A 17,251-nucleotide genomic window follows, 5' to 3' on the forward strand; every position below is an offset into this window, starting at 1 on the left:
GGGGGGGGGGCTAACACTTGACGATAATTATATAGATTGCTGCTGCTTTGATTCCCCCCTTTTTTTTAACAGTATTAAACGTAACTGTTCCACAAAATCACTTGTTGAATGGCTCCTACTCTTAACAGAATGTCTCGCTATTGTTTTTTTCTAACTCTTTCCCCCTGCAATCAAGTCTGATTCAGTGCCTGAGGCATGTGTGTGTGCTCATGTGGGTGTGTGGAAGAGAGTTCATTTCGAATGTTCAGCCATCCATGCTCTCAGTAGCAAAATGGATGCAAAGTGAATTACTTTTTAATAAGTCATTTTGTTCTTTACAAAAAGGGTTTTTATGTGAATTTCTATACAGTATACCATTGATAACATTCGGGCAGCATGGTGTGCTAAGGGGCTGGGCCGGAACTACATTTGAGTACACTGAGGTCATGACTTCAGTATTTCCCTCCTCTTTAAAAAAAAAAAAAGACAGTAGCCGTAGATTTGTGGCCAATGATGTTGTTGACAATGAGATGGAAACCGATATATGAAGGTTTTAGTAATTATTACTTATTTGTGTTTCAATTGCTATACTTGTTTGTATAGTCAAGAGGCGAATATGTAAGATAGTTACTTTTCAGTAGGCGTCTCAGATCCAATGTTAATTGAGCCCAAGATGCTTCCGTGTCAGACGCGCTCTTTTTCTCACTCACCAACTTGCACCATGTTGTGGTTATTCTGCCTCAGGTTCTAACTTTTATTATAAAATCTCCATGGAATCATGTTTTTGGGACTTACTTCCACATCTGACCCACTTCAATTTTGTATTCCAACTTGTTGCACAAGTAGTGAGTATACTGTTTTCCATTGAGTCAAACCCCCTCCGCCGGATCCTTACTTGCCATTACGTTATCGTTTACAACTATGCATAGGCACAATGTTACATAAGTTATTTATATTGTACATTATCTATAGTTGGTCGTCGGTCTCTATGTGTGCCCTACAACTGACTGGCAACCAGTCAAGAGTGTAGTCCGCCTTTTACCCGAATTCAGGTGGGATAGGGTCCAGCACCCCGTGACCCTGTAAAGCAGGGGTGTCAGACTCGGGTTGGTTCGGGGGCCGCGTTAACGTCAACTCGATTTCATGTGGGCCGGACCATTTTAGATATAATATTTAGATTAAAAAAAAAAAATGGATTAAAAGAACTGGCTTAAAAGCCCTGAATATTCAGTTTTTTTTATAGGTCTAAAAAAATGTTTATTTTAGCTTTTTTAAATATATTTTTAGATTTTACAAAAAGATTTTTGAACTAAAAACACAGAAAAAAAATGATTAAAAAATTACAATTATTGATTTATCCTAAAACTCATGATTTACTTTCCCGGGCCACACCAAATGATGCGGCGGGCCAGATTTGGCCCCTGGGCCGCCACTTTGACACATGTGGTGTTGAAAATGAATTAATTTCAATCGTCATGGATATGTGTAAGTCTTGATCATTTATTTTTGAGTACTATTTGACAAGATTTCATCATTTAGTGGGTAAAAACCCATGGTAGTGGGACTTAAAGTAAACATATGTGCACCCCACACCACTCTTACTTTAGTACAGGATTTAAAGAAGTTCACCAGACCTTCATGTCCCACATTGGGAACATAACAGAGCCTGTAAAGTGTTATTCAAAAGATATTTGACTCCAAGCTTAATTGTTGGCATCTGATTCAGCAGCGGCTAAAATGCGCAGGCTGCACACACGTAGAGTACACACATTTTTTTGCTATTAGTATAACAAACCCTCATGAACACAGATTGCCTGCAGGCCTGCCACGAACCCATACGTTAGCCATTTTCCAATCAAACTGTGCTCATTCATAATCGAGGTGCTGGCACGTCAGTGTTGAAAACATACATTGGAGGTAGATTAGGATTTCCTGGCAGCTTTATGCCCCAAATCACCGAAAATCAACACTATAATGTTGCTGTGGAACAAGAGGCTTCTTCTTGTAAAGCACCGGCTGTGTACTTTGTTGAACACATTTTCTGGATTGGTTGCAGATGTGAGTTGCTTACAAACAAAGAAAATGATATAATTTGGCTATAAATACAAGCACATGAGAAAGAAGCAAGCCCTGGAAAAACTGATGTTTTTGTTTACAGCAAAGAAGATTGAAAATAGAACTTTTCCTAGTTGACCAACAGATCAACAATCCCACCTGAACACCATTATTATAAATGGTGGCATCTCTCTCTCTCTATCTTGCTCTCTCGCTCTTTCTCGCTCTCTCTGACTGGTCATAAGCAGCATAACCATTCGCCATTTGCATCTCAAATCTTTTTCATGTCAACATTTTTTTCTTTTATCAACCTGTTGCTTTTTTAGACAGTTAAAATATGTCATAAGCATTAATTCATATTCATAACAGGTATCATGTCCTGATAATGAAAGTCTTATCACACTGGCATAAGAAGCTTTCAAAATATCTCACCTCTCATCCCATATCCAGCTGAAATAGTAGTATTCTACACTTGTGACTTTAAATGAGGACACTATAGAAAATAGATGGATGTAGGTTTGTACCCTACCCATTCACCCCAACAGTGGACTGAGGAGTCAATGACAGTGAGTGAAAGAGAGACAGTAGGAGGGGGCTGCTTGCTGGGAGGCTCCAATATAATGTAATCCTGTTACACGGTCCCCACTTGAGGGCAGCAACAATAATAAAGATTTCCCTAATAACACAGACCGGAAACCCAAATGGAACACGGCTCCTGCGGTCAAGTAGCACACATGTACATACATCCTCTCATTAGTGTCGTTGCTTTTGGGCCGGCGAGAGGCCTCGACGATGCGGGCAGAACAAGAGTTAAGTCAAACAAATGTGTTTCATCACACCGCACTTTGTGCTGCTCTGCATAAAGGAATTGCAGGAGGAAGAAATGGAGGGCGTGTTGGTATATGAGAGGGCGGCATGTTGGAAGCCCGGAGGATCCCAATCAGCACTTCCAAATTCCCTGCCTGTGTAAAAAACAATGGGGTCTCAGGTGTGTGCTACCAGGCTTCATTGCTCATGTACCAATCAGTCACTAGTTCACATCTCAGTTCGTAATTATGCTTTTCAAACAACGTTGAATGTTCCAAAAAGGACCTAGTTCAACAAAAGGGACAATGAGTTCCATATTGACAAACGTGCCACCATATATGAAGCGATAGTGTAATGAATGACTTATTATTGCACTGCCATGTATTCTGGAATGTGTTCCCTCAAATATTCATCACATGTGACAGAATGAGTGAGAATATCAATCATATTTTCAAAACTGAGTGAATTATTAAGAGGGCCAGTCTAACAAAGCCTGGCACTGGCAATGTTATTTATCTGTGGGCATGTATGTGTGTGTGACAGCATCGGTACGAAGTGTCACCCGCCTTCCTGTTCCTGCACCTCCCAGTGAGCCCAGAGCATCACACTCAGGGCACTTTGCAGAATCAAACAATTTCACGCCGCTACTGGAGGAGGAAATGAACTGGGCCGCAAGCAGTAATAAAATTATACAAATGTTATTACAGACTTGCCTGCTACTGTCCTACTTTAATTCAAATGTGGGCACTTCAGGCAGTGCTAGTAGCGAAAACCTTCCTGCATAAATCAACATTAGCTTACGTCTAAATTATTAAGGAAGTGGGAGACTTTCTTGTTTATAGTATGAATTATTGAACGAGTGTTTAACACGTTTTTTTCCTATGCGAATCCCCAAATATTAATTGCTAATGATCTTTAAGGTGTGTGTTTTATCTTTTGCCTTTACTGCACTGTGCTGGCAATTGCATTTGCAAATGCGAATTTCCATTTCATTACTTGTATGACTTCATACTGGTGGGAAGACCTCTAGTGGTCTGTTTAAAACAAACATTCTAAGCCATTTCAAGATTTCTTACCTGTGCGGTGTGAAGAAATTAGCCAGTTATGGACATAAGGGAAGAACGGAGGTTATGATATACATTAGCGTGTTGGCCCCACAGCTCTGGGGTCCTGGGTTCAAATCCAAGTCACGTCCACCTATGTGGAGTTTGCATGTTCTCCCCGGGCCTGCGTGGGTTTCCTCCGGGTACCCCGGTTTCCTCCCACATTCCAAAAACATGCATGGTAGGCCGATAGCACACTCTAAATTACCCCCAGTTATGGGTGTGAGTGTGTATGGTTGTCCGTCTCGTTGTGCCTTGCGATTCAGGAGGTCCCCCGCCTCTGGCCCGGAGTCAGCTGGGATAGGTTCCAGCACCCCTCAGCAACCCTAATGAGGATAAAGCGGTTTATATGTTTACAAACATTTTATACAGTACACAATTTTTGAAGGGGAGCAAGGAAGGATGTAATACAAAGCTCTTGGCTGCCCTCCCCTGGAGACATTTGATGCGAGAAAACTTTTTGGACTGTAAATTTATTCCGATGTCACATTTGTGGGACCAGATGAACTCATCAAAGTCTGACATCAGCTGCCAGTACTGTTCTACCAAAGGGAAGTTCAAAGTAATGTCTTTAAATTAAATCATTACATTCTATAGTTCATATTTTTGGAATAAACTTTATTAACATATTTTACATAAAATACATGGTACAAATTCCAGTACAGTTGACATTAGATGAGGCCAAATAAAAAGCTAAATAATCAATTCAGCCATCTTTTATGACTAAAACTAGTAGTAGATGGACTTTAAAACAATCATTTTTCTACAGTATGGAGTATAGTTATTTCACAGAGAACATGTACAAAATAAGAACATTAAAAATAGTGCATTTTCCGTTAGAATGCTTTTGCACTAAAAAATAGAGAGCAGTCCTTCACTTTTCATTTGTGTCGTATTAGGCTGACATGCACTTTGCATGCACTAAGTGTGACACTAATCCCAAAATAACAAGGCCACATTTTCTTGCTCACTCGTCCAACATTAATATCGCCGCGTGATGATCCTGGGTGGACTTTACACACTCACTGTACCAGAGATTGTCTTTCTGCTTCTATTCAAGCTATTATATGGTAACACATCAAAATTGTTCAGTGCACAAAGCCTCTTGGACTGAAAACACATTCAAAGATGAATTATTTCAAGGCATGGCAGTTGTCGGGGAGGGGAATCAATAAGAAAGCCACAAACACATTCTTTCATTCATTCTCATTTACAGAACTTGTGCTCGTCATACAGTTGACAGAACTTCTCTTGTTGGCAACGCGTCTTTTCTCTCTGTCCTTTTCTTCCTCCTGGCCAACTCCATGTCCCTGTAGCCCCCCATTTGGTCCTTGGGAATCACTTGTCCTGGACCTGGTTTGCCCGAGTCCGGGCAGAATAGGTAGTCATACAGGAGTCCGGCAAGAACACCACCCAGGACAGGCCCCACCCAGTATACCTGCAGTACAGATATGTATTTTTAAGATGATAACCATTTTAATTAAAAAAAAAAAAGTGAGCTACCACAAATGAGGAAATTAGCATGATCAAGACCTCTTACCCAGTGCTGATTGAAGTTGCCCATGACCACCGCTGGGCCAAAAGAACGAGCAGGGTTCATGCTGGCTCCTGTGTATGGAATCTGCAAGATGTGCAAAAGTCACGTAAGTCACAAAACATTTCATTTTGGTGGACTTTCATGTGTTTTCATTCTCTCTAGCGTTTAGGCATACTCACAAATAGGTAGGTTGCCACACTATGACACACACCAGCTTTTAATAAACAAGCAATGTAATACATTGGAGAGTTCTTACTTTGGTATAAATAAAATAAATGATAATGGTCCTAATAATATTTAGCTCCTTGCCATGGTAATAATTAATTATAGCTCTAATAGCCTGTCGTCATTTTCTATTCGGACAAATGAAACTTAACGATGCAGTCAATAAATGTAATGATTTGTTATTTCATGGAAACAAATAAAACTAAATGTACATTTTTGCATATTATATCACTATCTAGACGAGCCAAATGGCATTATTAATTCATAGGGTTGACGACTGCCCTTTTTCATTCATTCATCTTCCGTACTGCGCATCATCGTAAGGGTTAAGGGGGTCTCCTGACGTCTATCTCAGCTGACTGGGTGAAAGGCAGACTACACCCTAGAATGGTCACCCATAGGGCACACAGACAAAAACGGCCATTCGCACTTGGGGGGAATCAAACCCATATATAAGTAAAATTCGTTCTAATACTACTTTAACAGCAACCATTTTATGATAAATACTCACCCCAAATAAATGACCAATCGTTACAGACAGACCGATGGATAAGGAAGCAGATCCATAGAGGTCTGTGCGTTTTGAGTCGCAGGTGGCAAAAATAGTGAAGACCAACTGTGCTGTTAAGAGCAGCTCCACAAGTACCCCGTGTCCCTCTGTGAGGCTCCCATACACCTAAGAAAACACAACTTCTATAAAAAACATATTTTAAAGGGCAAATAAATCATGCATTTTAAATCCTGAGTCCTCACCGTGCAGACGCCCAACGACCCCCTAAGGTCAGGAGGTGTCACAAGGTACACCAAACCGGAACCTCCGATAGCACCCACCATCTGGGCCACAATGTAAAACACCCCTTTTACTACGCTCACTTTCCTGGTGGCGAGCATAGACGCCGTGACCGCTGGGTTAATGTGTCCACCACTGATGTGGCCAAAGCATTGCACCATGGTTGCAATGGTGAGGCCGAAGCACAGTGAAATGACGATTCTGTGGGCAGGTAAAGGAGGTATTGGGGTCGCCGGAGGGGCCGCCGGGGGAGAGCTGGTAGGCCAGCCCATGGTGGATCCCAGACCAAGAAAGACAAATAGAAGTGTGGCCAGGAATTCCGAAGCCACAGCCCGCCAGAATTCTTTGCCCGCAATCTTGTCGGTTCCCATCAATATGCTCCTATAGAAAAAAAGCATTAAAAATGTGCGTACATTTAGATTTACACTTTCCACAAATGTATTAAATGCTGTCACCACAAGTGAAAACGTTTTTTCTTAGTCTTTTAGTTTCTTTATTCATACTGAGCTGTTGCTTCCTTAGAGAAGATACAGACAACCTGTCCAAAACAAATGGATATTGTAATGGCTGGAAAATATGTTCAGTTAATATGGATCTTTTTCCATTATATAGGATAATGGTAATGAGCCAGCACAAGAGAAAACTGTTTTTTCACCCAAAAAAGAATTCTTCAAATAATTATCATTTTAGGAGGCTGCAATTCTGCCCAACATTGCCCCCTGTTGGCGACCGAAATTGATGAACAGTCACTTTATTATGGTACTGCGTCGGAGAGAATTACATTATAATTTAGGGAAAACAGCAAACAATTGGTAAATAAAAGTTTTTAAAGCAAGTGGCCATGTTTCTCCTCATTTTATTTTAAATTGATTAGGAAGATTCTTTTGGGAAAACTCGAAAATGCAAAGTTAAGTGAAGTTTTCATGTGTGATGAATTCTATCCCAAGTCAGCCTATCATAATCAGATCATCCTCCAAAATTATTTTGAATAGCAAACCTCTTCCATTCCAAAGCAGATGATGGTGAAAGGCAAGTCATAGGGAATAGTGCAGTACTTACATGGAGCGAGGGGCAGAAGGCCGAGAAGAGGACCCCATGGCCGCTCTGACATTCGAACGTGTTCCGCTAATGGTGCCCCGGGATTGCTCGTCTGGCATTACCTCTTAGGAGTTTTAAAGCCTGTTGGGAGGAGTCAGAGATTTTTGCTCTCTGTGCAAACTGTGTGACCGCAAACAGAATCAAAGAGGATCATTGATATGTCAAGAGATTGAAATCTGTCTACTTTAAACATAGAATAAACGTTGTGAGTGTATACAGTACTTAACAGTTGCCACTTGCTACCACGTAGACACTACATGCTGAGATGAACATTTGCTGTAGTAATTCTTACTTAAAAAAATAGAAAATTTGACTTTTGATGGATCACCAATGCAGTGACCACTTGGGATCAGAGCTCCAAGAGCCACAGTGATAGGGCATCGGGATTTAACCTCTGGAGATTAAAACAATAAATAAAATTCGGCATTTTGACATTCATTTGTTTGCTATCACATCCATCATTGATATTTTTGTGGCTGGAAGCATTCTGGTGACATTTGGGTTTACATTGTGAGCCACTAGAATTTACAGAGAAATCATACACTTTGCAAAATAGGATAATTTCACGTTTGTTGCATCATATTTTGTGATAAAGTAAATAATATTTTTGGGGAGAGAACATCCTAAAAGCTAATGTTAAAGGTTATTCATCATGTGTGCATGAAACGCGTCTTTCTGAAGAAAGCCTCATGGTGCGTTCCCTTGCTGAAAAATAGTTGGAACTTCTAAAACGATCGAAAAGCGCAACTAAAGGCTTGCAAAGATTGTGAACTTCAAGAAGTATTACGATGGGCTTTAAATGTAGCTACGAAGCAATGCGACAATCATTACATGCCATGTATCGAGCATTTATTGTGTAGTAAATTATGTGCTGTTGTGATCGTTTCTTTTTAATTACAGTGTGTAAATGAATCAGTCATACTCACAGCACTTTCAACCTACAGGTGTGGTCGATGCTATATATTTTTTGGTATTTGCCTCACTAAGGTATTTGTTTTTCTTTCCAAAATGAAGCTATGGACAAATTTTGAAGTCAAGGCAACAAATATATTTTGCAAGCCAGAAGTGCTAAGGGGGGTATGTTTGATTACGTTAGCTAGTGAAATCATCTTTTTGTCGTCATCACGACTTCCAGATCGTGATTATTGTGGCCCCTTAAACGCTCTGATTCGTAATCAGGTGAGCTCATACAAACATTCGCTGGTCCTTGACACCAATGTACGTTTTTTTAATCTTAAGGGGTCGGGTTTTCACACGATTATGGATGTGTTAACCTGCGTCAGAAATGCAATACGTTTCCAAGTCATCAGTAGAAGTTATAATAAAAATGATCGGGCACGGTAATGTCGCCTAGTTTGGTGTGCTGAGAAATATGTCCCATCAATTTCACTCAACGGACTGTGGACACTTGTTTTATACAATTATTTGGCCTGGTATACCAGCAACCTTATCGTAAACTAACAAAACAACAGCAACAAAAATGAACAAGTTAATCGTGATCATTAATGATGCAATTGCGATAATTGTATCAACTCCGAAGACAATTGATTTATTTTACTATTTACCCTAATATATAAAAATCGGTATACTTTCATTGAATCATGAAACCATAACATTTTATTTTATTTTATTGTATTTTTAAGGTGACTCATCGCAGGTTTGGTGTTGCCTTAGGATCTTCTATTGAATAGAATCTATTCAATTAACACAGTACAAGCAGCAGGTAATGAAACAATTACCAATTACATTTTTAAAGTCGTGATCGTGAGTTGATGTATTGCAATATGAATGTATTGCCACTGCTTCAGGTGTTTACTGTGCAAGCAACAGGTAATGAAACAATTAGCAATTAAATTTTTAAAGTGATAGTGAGTTGATGTTATTGCAAAATGAATGTATTTCTTGCTTTCCTAATGATAGTATATGCAAAAGACCTGTTTTGTTGTAATGCCACTAGAAATAGAATTATCATGCTCAAAGTTTTACCTAAGGTAAGTTTTGCCAGTACCCTTTTAAGCCCCTGGTTTAGTTTACTTGAATATTTACCCTCCATTTAGTCACGCTCCCTTTGTTTCACCGCCGCAAATAACTAAAACAGTCCAGTTGAGCTGGCTGTAGTAATCAGGTAAGTTACAAAATACACTATCATTGTTCAGAGTGGTAATGGGTGTATTGTGTGATAGAATCAATACTTATTATACTACGAGAAATTACTATTTATATATTTTTAATAGAAATATCAGTATGTGTACACCCTTTTGCAAGTACGTGTTTTTTAAAGGGTATTTCTAGGCAGCTGCAGGACAGTTGCATTATATTCTTCATGACAAGAGAATATTTTAGCTGTTTTGACTATATATTGGGAATATTACAACAGTAAACAAAGTAATATCAACAAGCACTTTTTTCCTAATTATGTTTGACCTAATTCTTCTTTAGCTTGTCCCATTCAACAATTAAGCTTGAAATTATGGCCACCGGGTATATGGCGCCTTTTTTAATATGTAAATTGACGCACGTAAACATTAACAAACCACATAAATCATTATGAAGGCAGTCTTGCTGTGAAAGCTGCGAGGCATCAAACATCAGGGGAGGTCCTTCTCTACTAATTATTAATATTTAGCCGCAATTCTTTCAATTTGCATACGTTTCAAATGCAGTTTAGTTGCTTAATGTTTGTTGATACAGTCTGCTTATATTTGATTAAGAGAACCCCAGCATGGTGTTCACTTTCAAGTGAGGTCATTTGGTTTTTAAAGACTCCACTTACCTTGGACATTTTAGCTAAATGTTTATGATGCAGTTTTATGCAAATTTACCACAATTTTCCCTCCCCTTTTTCCATCTTGTTTATTCTTCTAGTCAAGACTGGACGAAAAACTTGACCATATTCTCCTTATCTAACATTACTTAACAGAATATTCTACTGTATATCAGCAAACATGTAGTACTATAGTAGTACTAGTAGTACTTTTGTACAAGTATAGTCATGTTTTTTGTCACTGAAATGACATACGATAAAAAGTTTGGTTCTAAAATTACCTGTTTTGTGATAAAACATTTACTCAAGTCCGCCCAATCTATACACTCGCATTGACCAGATATCAATTATGGATCAGTTTTAGATGAATATTAGGAGAAGCCTGATTGTAGTTTTTCCTCTGTTCTGCTTTGACGCATGTCTGTTGTGCCACTTTTGAGCTATCACATCAACTGAACCATACAGGGTAAAAACAGCCATAATGGTGACCTAATTCTAGCTCGCCAATATCATCACCTGCTGCGGATTTTGTTCTAGAGGGTCTGATTTATCTCCTGTGACTTATCTTAATCTCTGGAAGATTTGACAGCTTGATAGCAAGTTTCCATAGCGAGCAGCACTAAAAAAAAGACCAAATGTTGCTTCTCAGTTCTTGGATGGAATTAGGCACATGATTCGTAATACAATGTACACGAGAAAAGCAATATAATTAAAATAACATTGAATAGTCTAAAATGGTTAAAATCAGTCAGATCTAATAGGTTCTCACCATATTTATTTTAAACTACTTCTAAATCTTGAAAGTCCAAACTTATTTCATGATATATTTCACTGAATTCCCAGATGTCAGGGATAAACATGTCTAAGTTTAGTCTGGAAGAGGTTACAATTGGCCTCCCATTGGGTAAAGATCATAAATGTCTTTGTTTCACAGCAACCAAGCAACTTGAAGTGATTTGTTAATGACATTCCACTCAAGGTGAGAACAAATAGTTTTATGAGTTTCTAGGAGAAAAAAAATACACAAATGGGGACATTCTGAGAAACTATTCAAATTGCTGTCTCATAATGTGATCATTGATCATTATAGCCACTATTTTCAAGTAATGAAGAATGTAAAATTGAGATAGCGTTGAGTAAACAAATGGTGAATAGAGTATCTTTTTCTCTAACTGGTTTCTGTCCTTCATCGTGTTTAAAATTCAATTTGATTTGTGAGCTTTTTTTCTCCCATATTTGATATATCGCATATTTTTGGCACATTCTATTTCAATCATCCTGGACAGTATACTTTAGTGTGACCGCTATGGGTTTAACAGGGAAAAGGAAATAATACCCTCAGCTAAACAAAACATTTGTCTTATAAGGGCATTGTGGCTCACCGTGCAGTTGGAAAATTTCAAATCATCCTGTTTTTATGTTTTAAAAAACTGAAGGAATGAATAAAGATTATTAAACACAAAACAGCGAACATCCAGATACCAAAAAAATATTCAAAATTTGGTTGTATTTGCAAGAGATGTAAATAGGATAGTAATCACGACATGCCCGTCGTAGGGCAATCTAATGATATGAATGATAAAGAATCATGCTATGGTGGCATTTCATTTTACTATACCAGATTGCTCTATCTACATATTTTGTGACTATTTGATACTAATATTCTCCACTGTAAAGCAACTCATAACTAGTAAAGTTACAAAATCCTTTCATATAACTTCCAAGTATTTTGACCCAACCCAGAGAAGGGTATAACAGCTAAGGTATTTATAGGTTTTTGTATGTGTCATTGCATCAATGGGGAACTGCTTCAAGATAAAATGCATGCATGATGGGAAGTTACAGCAGATAGAAGCGCTGCCATGATTTATTTTTCTCATGAAAGACTGTACAGACCCCCAGTCAACAATATGCTTGTTCAATTCCTTGTTAACACATGGACTATAACTTTTTTCTAGACCCCATACTAGCTTGTAAATGCACAAATAGGTGTCTCGATTTTGTTGCTTTTGTTTTTTGCTATCGGCTTCAAACCCCAAAAAACACTGTGTGTGAGCTCCCAAAAACAACAGCATCTGACACGTGTCGACAGAATGAACACAGCCTTTCTCATTACCAAGCCTTGGTGGAGACAAGCTGTCAGGCTGCAACCCACAGGAGCCTAGTACAGATGCTGCAAAGCATCAGCCTCAGATCCCACGGCGAAAGGAAAAGAGGATGTCAGCGAGAATAAGCATTACCAAATATTTATGGGGAAGAAAAATCTATTTGTCCGCTGAGTCCATGTTGCGTTTATAGTGTGATGGAATATCAGAATATATTCAATAGTAACATTAGCACCCTGAAAGGAAGAACACAGGGTACACAATACACATAACACTGATTTCGATTTTTGGTGAATGACTCATGATATAAACAGCACTAACGATAGGTCGTCTATTTGTGCGTCATGTCTCCTATTTAGTCATTTTATTTCACACAGTCATGAATCAATGGCCTGGAGTTGAATCCAGCTTTAAAATTTACTGGTTGTCCATCCCCAACTGTTTTTCGATAAATTGTGGGAGGAAAATGACTGGGAACTGAATCATTTGTCACAATTTGTCCAATTATCACTACAAAAAAAGTTGATTAGCCACAAAAATATAACCATGCATGGAATCTTTTGTAAACCTCATAAGCATTTTTTTAAAAAGTACATGGTTGTTTCTGTCATGCACAAAGTATTTATGAAAGCACAAATTAGTATTGCAAATACTTATTTTGGAACACCAAACTTTTCGACATACTTTTAAACCAATGGTTTCATTAATCAGTTGGACAATCAAATTATTTCGCAAGGCTTAAATGCAAATTATTTTTTGCCAATTAGTGTCGATAATGGTTTATTCGTTGTTTAACAAGAATACCAGATTATCAAGACTTTTTATTTTTAAATCGTTGTGTTCTAAATTCAAAGTTACTAGTTTGACCCATACCTCTTTGAGGTTTCACGTAAATTTTGGTCTTGTCTTGGTCTCAGACGCTCATGGGAGTGGTCTTTGTAGGATGTCGCTTCGACGAAATAGACATAGGAAGAACACATTCAGGGTATTTGACTTATCACTCTGATGTTTTGTTGAGTATACAGATAATTTTACATGGATTTGGAATGGATGTACTCTACTTGTTTCATCTCATAGGGCAAATAAAGAAAAAACAAAAAATATGTCTACAGCGTTTCAAATATAGAATCTTGAATCAGGCCTTTGTGGTGTTTGTAGACTGTATAACTTACATCACCTTGAGATTACTAAATGTTTATGGCACTACACTAAGAAGTAGATGCATGGGCAGAACAAATATGCATGGTCTCAAATGGCTTCGGGTAAAATGATACTCTATAAAATGTCCCATTTTGACAAGGGGTATTTTTTCACAGCTTGTGGAATATTGCCAGAGAGGAAATGAGAAGAGGCTAGAGGACAATCAAACCATTTGTATATGTTATGTGTCTATTATGCAGTGCTGGATCACCACAGAGCATTTCTCCAGGTCCTAAAATGATTGCAGTTTCCATCAGACACCCCATGGTGACGCCAGTGTGCTTTGCAAGCATTCAACCCGAAAATGCAAACCCACGCATGGTGCTGCTGCATCTCACATCATGCTTCTTGAATTTAATTCCATGGAATGAAATTCCTTGGCAGCTTTCCTAAACTGAGCATATTTCAATCAGCCTTATCTCTCCATTCACAGAATAGTGGTTTATAGAAGAAGCACTTACAGGCCTCACAGGTGTGCCCAAAACCTCAGAGAAGTACAGAAACAATGCTTTGATGAATAGGATGGTTTGGGATAGAAGCCCAGAATGTAATAATCAGCCTTGTTTTGATTGTGTTTGAAAAATATGAAGCTGCACTTTTACCAAAAGAGCATTTCCTCTTGTTGTGTGAATGCTAAAGGACTTGTCATTCACTGCCTTGCTACTGATGCAAGAAAGAAAATAAGAAGCGAAAATGCTCTGCATTCAGTTTGGATGTACTATTGTTTTTCTGTAATGCTGAAGATCACAGGCGAGAACTACTTTTTTAAGCTAGGTGGGCACCGGCTTTACTTAGGGGACATTTAATATTCAAACAAAGAATACGTCTATATGAATAAAGACTTTTCATTGCCATTGCCCTTTGATTTCTGTCTGAACATTTAGTTGGTCATGCTTAACGAAGGTAATGTGAGGTTGCCATAGCAATGATAGATGCTAATCTTAATTACACGGAAAGTACAGCATCAATGTGAATTTGTAGTTGTTATTGTCAAATGACAATATATTACATGAAATCCTGTAAGCTGTCTGACTCAGACACCTCCCCCTCCCACTTTGAGTTCAAGCTGCATAATTGATAGCCTACAGTAAGTGTTTTGGAGCGTGTACATTGGAAGACTGTTTTCCCTATTGGTGACATGTTGTTGACGCAGAACAAAAATGACATTTTCTCTCCCCCGTCCCACCCGCACATGGCTCAATTGTCACAACCCTCGCACTGCTGAGACAGCACTTGCAGGACAGACAATGACACAAAACGGTCCCCCAATATGGAAACCTGCTACGTTGTGATGCTTTGTTTGCACGCGTATATCCGTATGGTCAAAATGCCTTGCAGTTATTTTTTTAAAATGCCGCCAAAGCTGATGGGCTTCAAAAAGCTGTGGTGTCTGGTGTGGGTCTTTAGGCTTAGTTGATGTGATTTAAAAAAAATATATATAGAGAGAAAGGACATTGGAATATGAAACATCGCTAGAATGCGGCCCGCTATGGTAAAGCAGGCCAAAGTTGTGATTGAAGAAAACGGGGCCAGAGAAATGGTTCCCCCGTGTAAGTGGATGCGACAGCTCCTCACCCAGGAGAGCACTTCTACTGAGCACACTGGAGGCCAGAAGGGCTACCTGTCACACAGATCTGTGACTAAACAGCTCTATTAGCACACGCAAATGCTCATGTATCTTATTTAGATATGAGTCATAAAATTAGAGTGCTGCCTTTGTGCTCACTGATATTTAAAAATGTAAGACCCCTCTATGTATAATGTAATGTTTCAATTCACACATAAATGAATAAAAAATAGTGATCTTTAAAGATGTGTAAGATTTGAGTATGTGCAATGGTTTTTCATTTGCATTAGAAAAAGTTTGTGACAGGCCTTTCCCATCCATAGACGATTATAATGATGCACTACTGAGGGGCAGAGTATTATTACGTCCATGCTATGAAGCCTAACCTTTGTCTTTTTGGTGCCCTTTGAATTTTTCTCTCAAACAATGAACTATTGTAATTGCACTAGCTCATTGTAGATTCTGACCCCCTCCATATGAGGTTGCGATTAAATGAGACACATTGTGACATCAAGTCAGGCTTAATGGCAAATTACCTGGAGACACAGTTGGACGAAAACATTCAAGACCACAGGTCATATAGGATCAATTTTATAGATTTCTTTGCTGTTAAAACAGCCATATTGGCTCCCTCGGATCTTTATTGTTCATATTGCTGGGTGTGTTTGTTTTCTGATGTAATGCAACACAGGAATGTAATGATACTAAACCAAGGAGCCTCTGTCATTTCCACATAACTGATCTTTATTAGTACAACAAATAGTATGAAAGTGTCTTCAGCAAATTTTGTCTCGCTTTCTAAGTTTTCTGCAAACCTCATTTAAAAAAAAAAAAAGATGGATGTTGGGCTAATAGCGTTGACCCATCATTGTCATTGGTTTTGACTTTCCATGTTGGTCTATGTATAGACATGCGAGTGTGGACATTATGCGTTGCCATGTGGGAAGAGTCATAAAGCCGTGGGCAAAGAGCCGAGCCAGTCAAATTCCGACGCCCCTCCGCCCTTCACATCCACCCATGGCACGCTCGTCATGCTTGAGGTGCTTTTTCCACCGTTGACTTTCATTGCGAATGACCGTTTCGAACCACAAAAGGAAGGAACTTTTATTAAAAAAAGTAATTAAAGTAGTGATGTATATGTTCATCATTCTCTTACTAGTGAGATAGGTTGTGGCCTATATATTTGACTCTGTACAGTAGCTTGTGCCCATGGTGCATGAAGAGTAGGGATTTATTCCTTCAGGAATGGGCCTTTGGCAGGCTCGCTAATGGGATATGGTCCGCAGCTCTACCTTTCTCCCCTTTGGAACAGTGAGACCAAGTCATGTGATGTGGCGGTAATAGTGGAGGTGATGATTTGAGAGACAGTGATCAGCCGTGATTTCATTTTTTTTCATGGCGAGTAAAACATGGCCTAGAGAGAAGGGAAGGGAAAATGGCAGAGGGCTTTTAGGACCACAGTAAAAAAAAGCTAAAGGGCAATTTTGCACTTGAATGCCACATTTCCACTTGGTGGTATTTTGCTTCAGGACAGTGCTATCGATACAGCTTGGATAGTGACAGTGTGTAACTTGCCCACAAATTTAACAAAGAAAAAAATGAGGCACATGGGAATCATGTCAAAGGATTAACTCATTAGCAGCGGTGAGCTTTTCCTTTTGTCCTTTTGTGCCTTTTTATGCTATTACATGAAACAAAACCTGAGCCATCATGCAAAATGTCAGCTGTGATTGTGTGATTAAACTCAAGGCAGGGTGTTTTTCTGCTTTTAGATTTTGGTGGATAAAGGTTCTCAGAGGTCCCACTTGTGTTGCAGCAAAACAAATTTATAAAGCTCCCACCTAACCTTTGGTTAATAATACTTTGACAACTCACAGTTAAAAAAGAGGTGATTAAGGACTTAAAAAGTTAATTAAGGTGAGCTTTTAGCACATCATGGACAGAGTAGATCGTCCTGTCATATTAACAAGGCATTGGTGCAATGTTTTCCGTTACGGTTGCAATTCTCTTACTCTGCGTTC

At 38.8% G+C, this 17,251-nt stretch overlaps 2 protein-coding genes across 2 annotated transcripts in view; one reads left to right on the forward strand and one right to left on the reverse strand.

Moving 5' to 3' along the window:
- Positions 1-4,541: 4,541 nt before the first annotated feature.
- aqp4 (aquaporin 4) lies at positions 4,542-8,730 on the reverse strand. Its single transcript, XM_077616002.1, has 6 exons — positions 8,521-8,730; positions 7,556-7,675; positions 6,460-6,877; positions 6,218-6,382; positions 5,485-5,565; positions 4,542-5,382 (listed from the first exon to the last, which is right to left on the reverse strand). Exons 2-6 carry the CDS (start codon positions 7,651-7,653, stop codon positions 5,173-5,175), a joined length of 972 nt encoding a protein of 323 aa, XP_077472128.1. The 5' UTR covers positions 7,654-7,675; positions 8,521-8,730; the 3' UTR covers positions 4,542-5,172.
- dsg2l (desmoglein 2 like) overlaps positions 8,522-17,251 on the forward strand; it is a 196,452-nt gene continuing 187,722 nt past the window's right edge. The window contains exons 1-2 of the mRNA XM_077615997.1: positions 8,522-8,773; positions 9,238-9,317. The gene's annotated coding sequence lies outside the window, so the exon portion shown is untranslated. The remainder of the gene's footprint in view (positions 8,774-9,237; positions 9,318-17,251) is intronic.

This window comes from Stigmatopora argus, chromosome 12 (assembly GCF_051989625.1).
Source record: "Stigmatopora argus isolate UIUO_Sarg chromosome 12, RoL_Sarg_1.0, whole genome shotgun sequence".
Taxonomy (NCBI): Eukaryota; Metazoa; Chordata; class Actinopteri; order Syngnathiformes; family Syngnathidae; genus Stigmatopora; species Stigmatopora argus.

Coding starts and splice junctions, on each gene's coding strand:
- aqp4 (XM_077616002.1), bottom strand. CDS start 7,653: ATGCCAGACGAGCAATCCCGGGGCACCATTAGCGGAACACGTTCGAAT. Junction 6,878..7,555: donor CCTTCTGCCCCTCGCTCCAT/GTAAGTACTGCA, acceptor TTTTTTCTATAG/GAGCATATTGATGGGAACCG. Junction 5,383..5,484: donor GCAACTTCAATCAGCACTGG/GTAAGAGGTCTT, acceptor TCTGTACTGCAG/GTATACTGGGTGGGGCCTGT.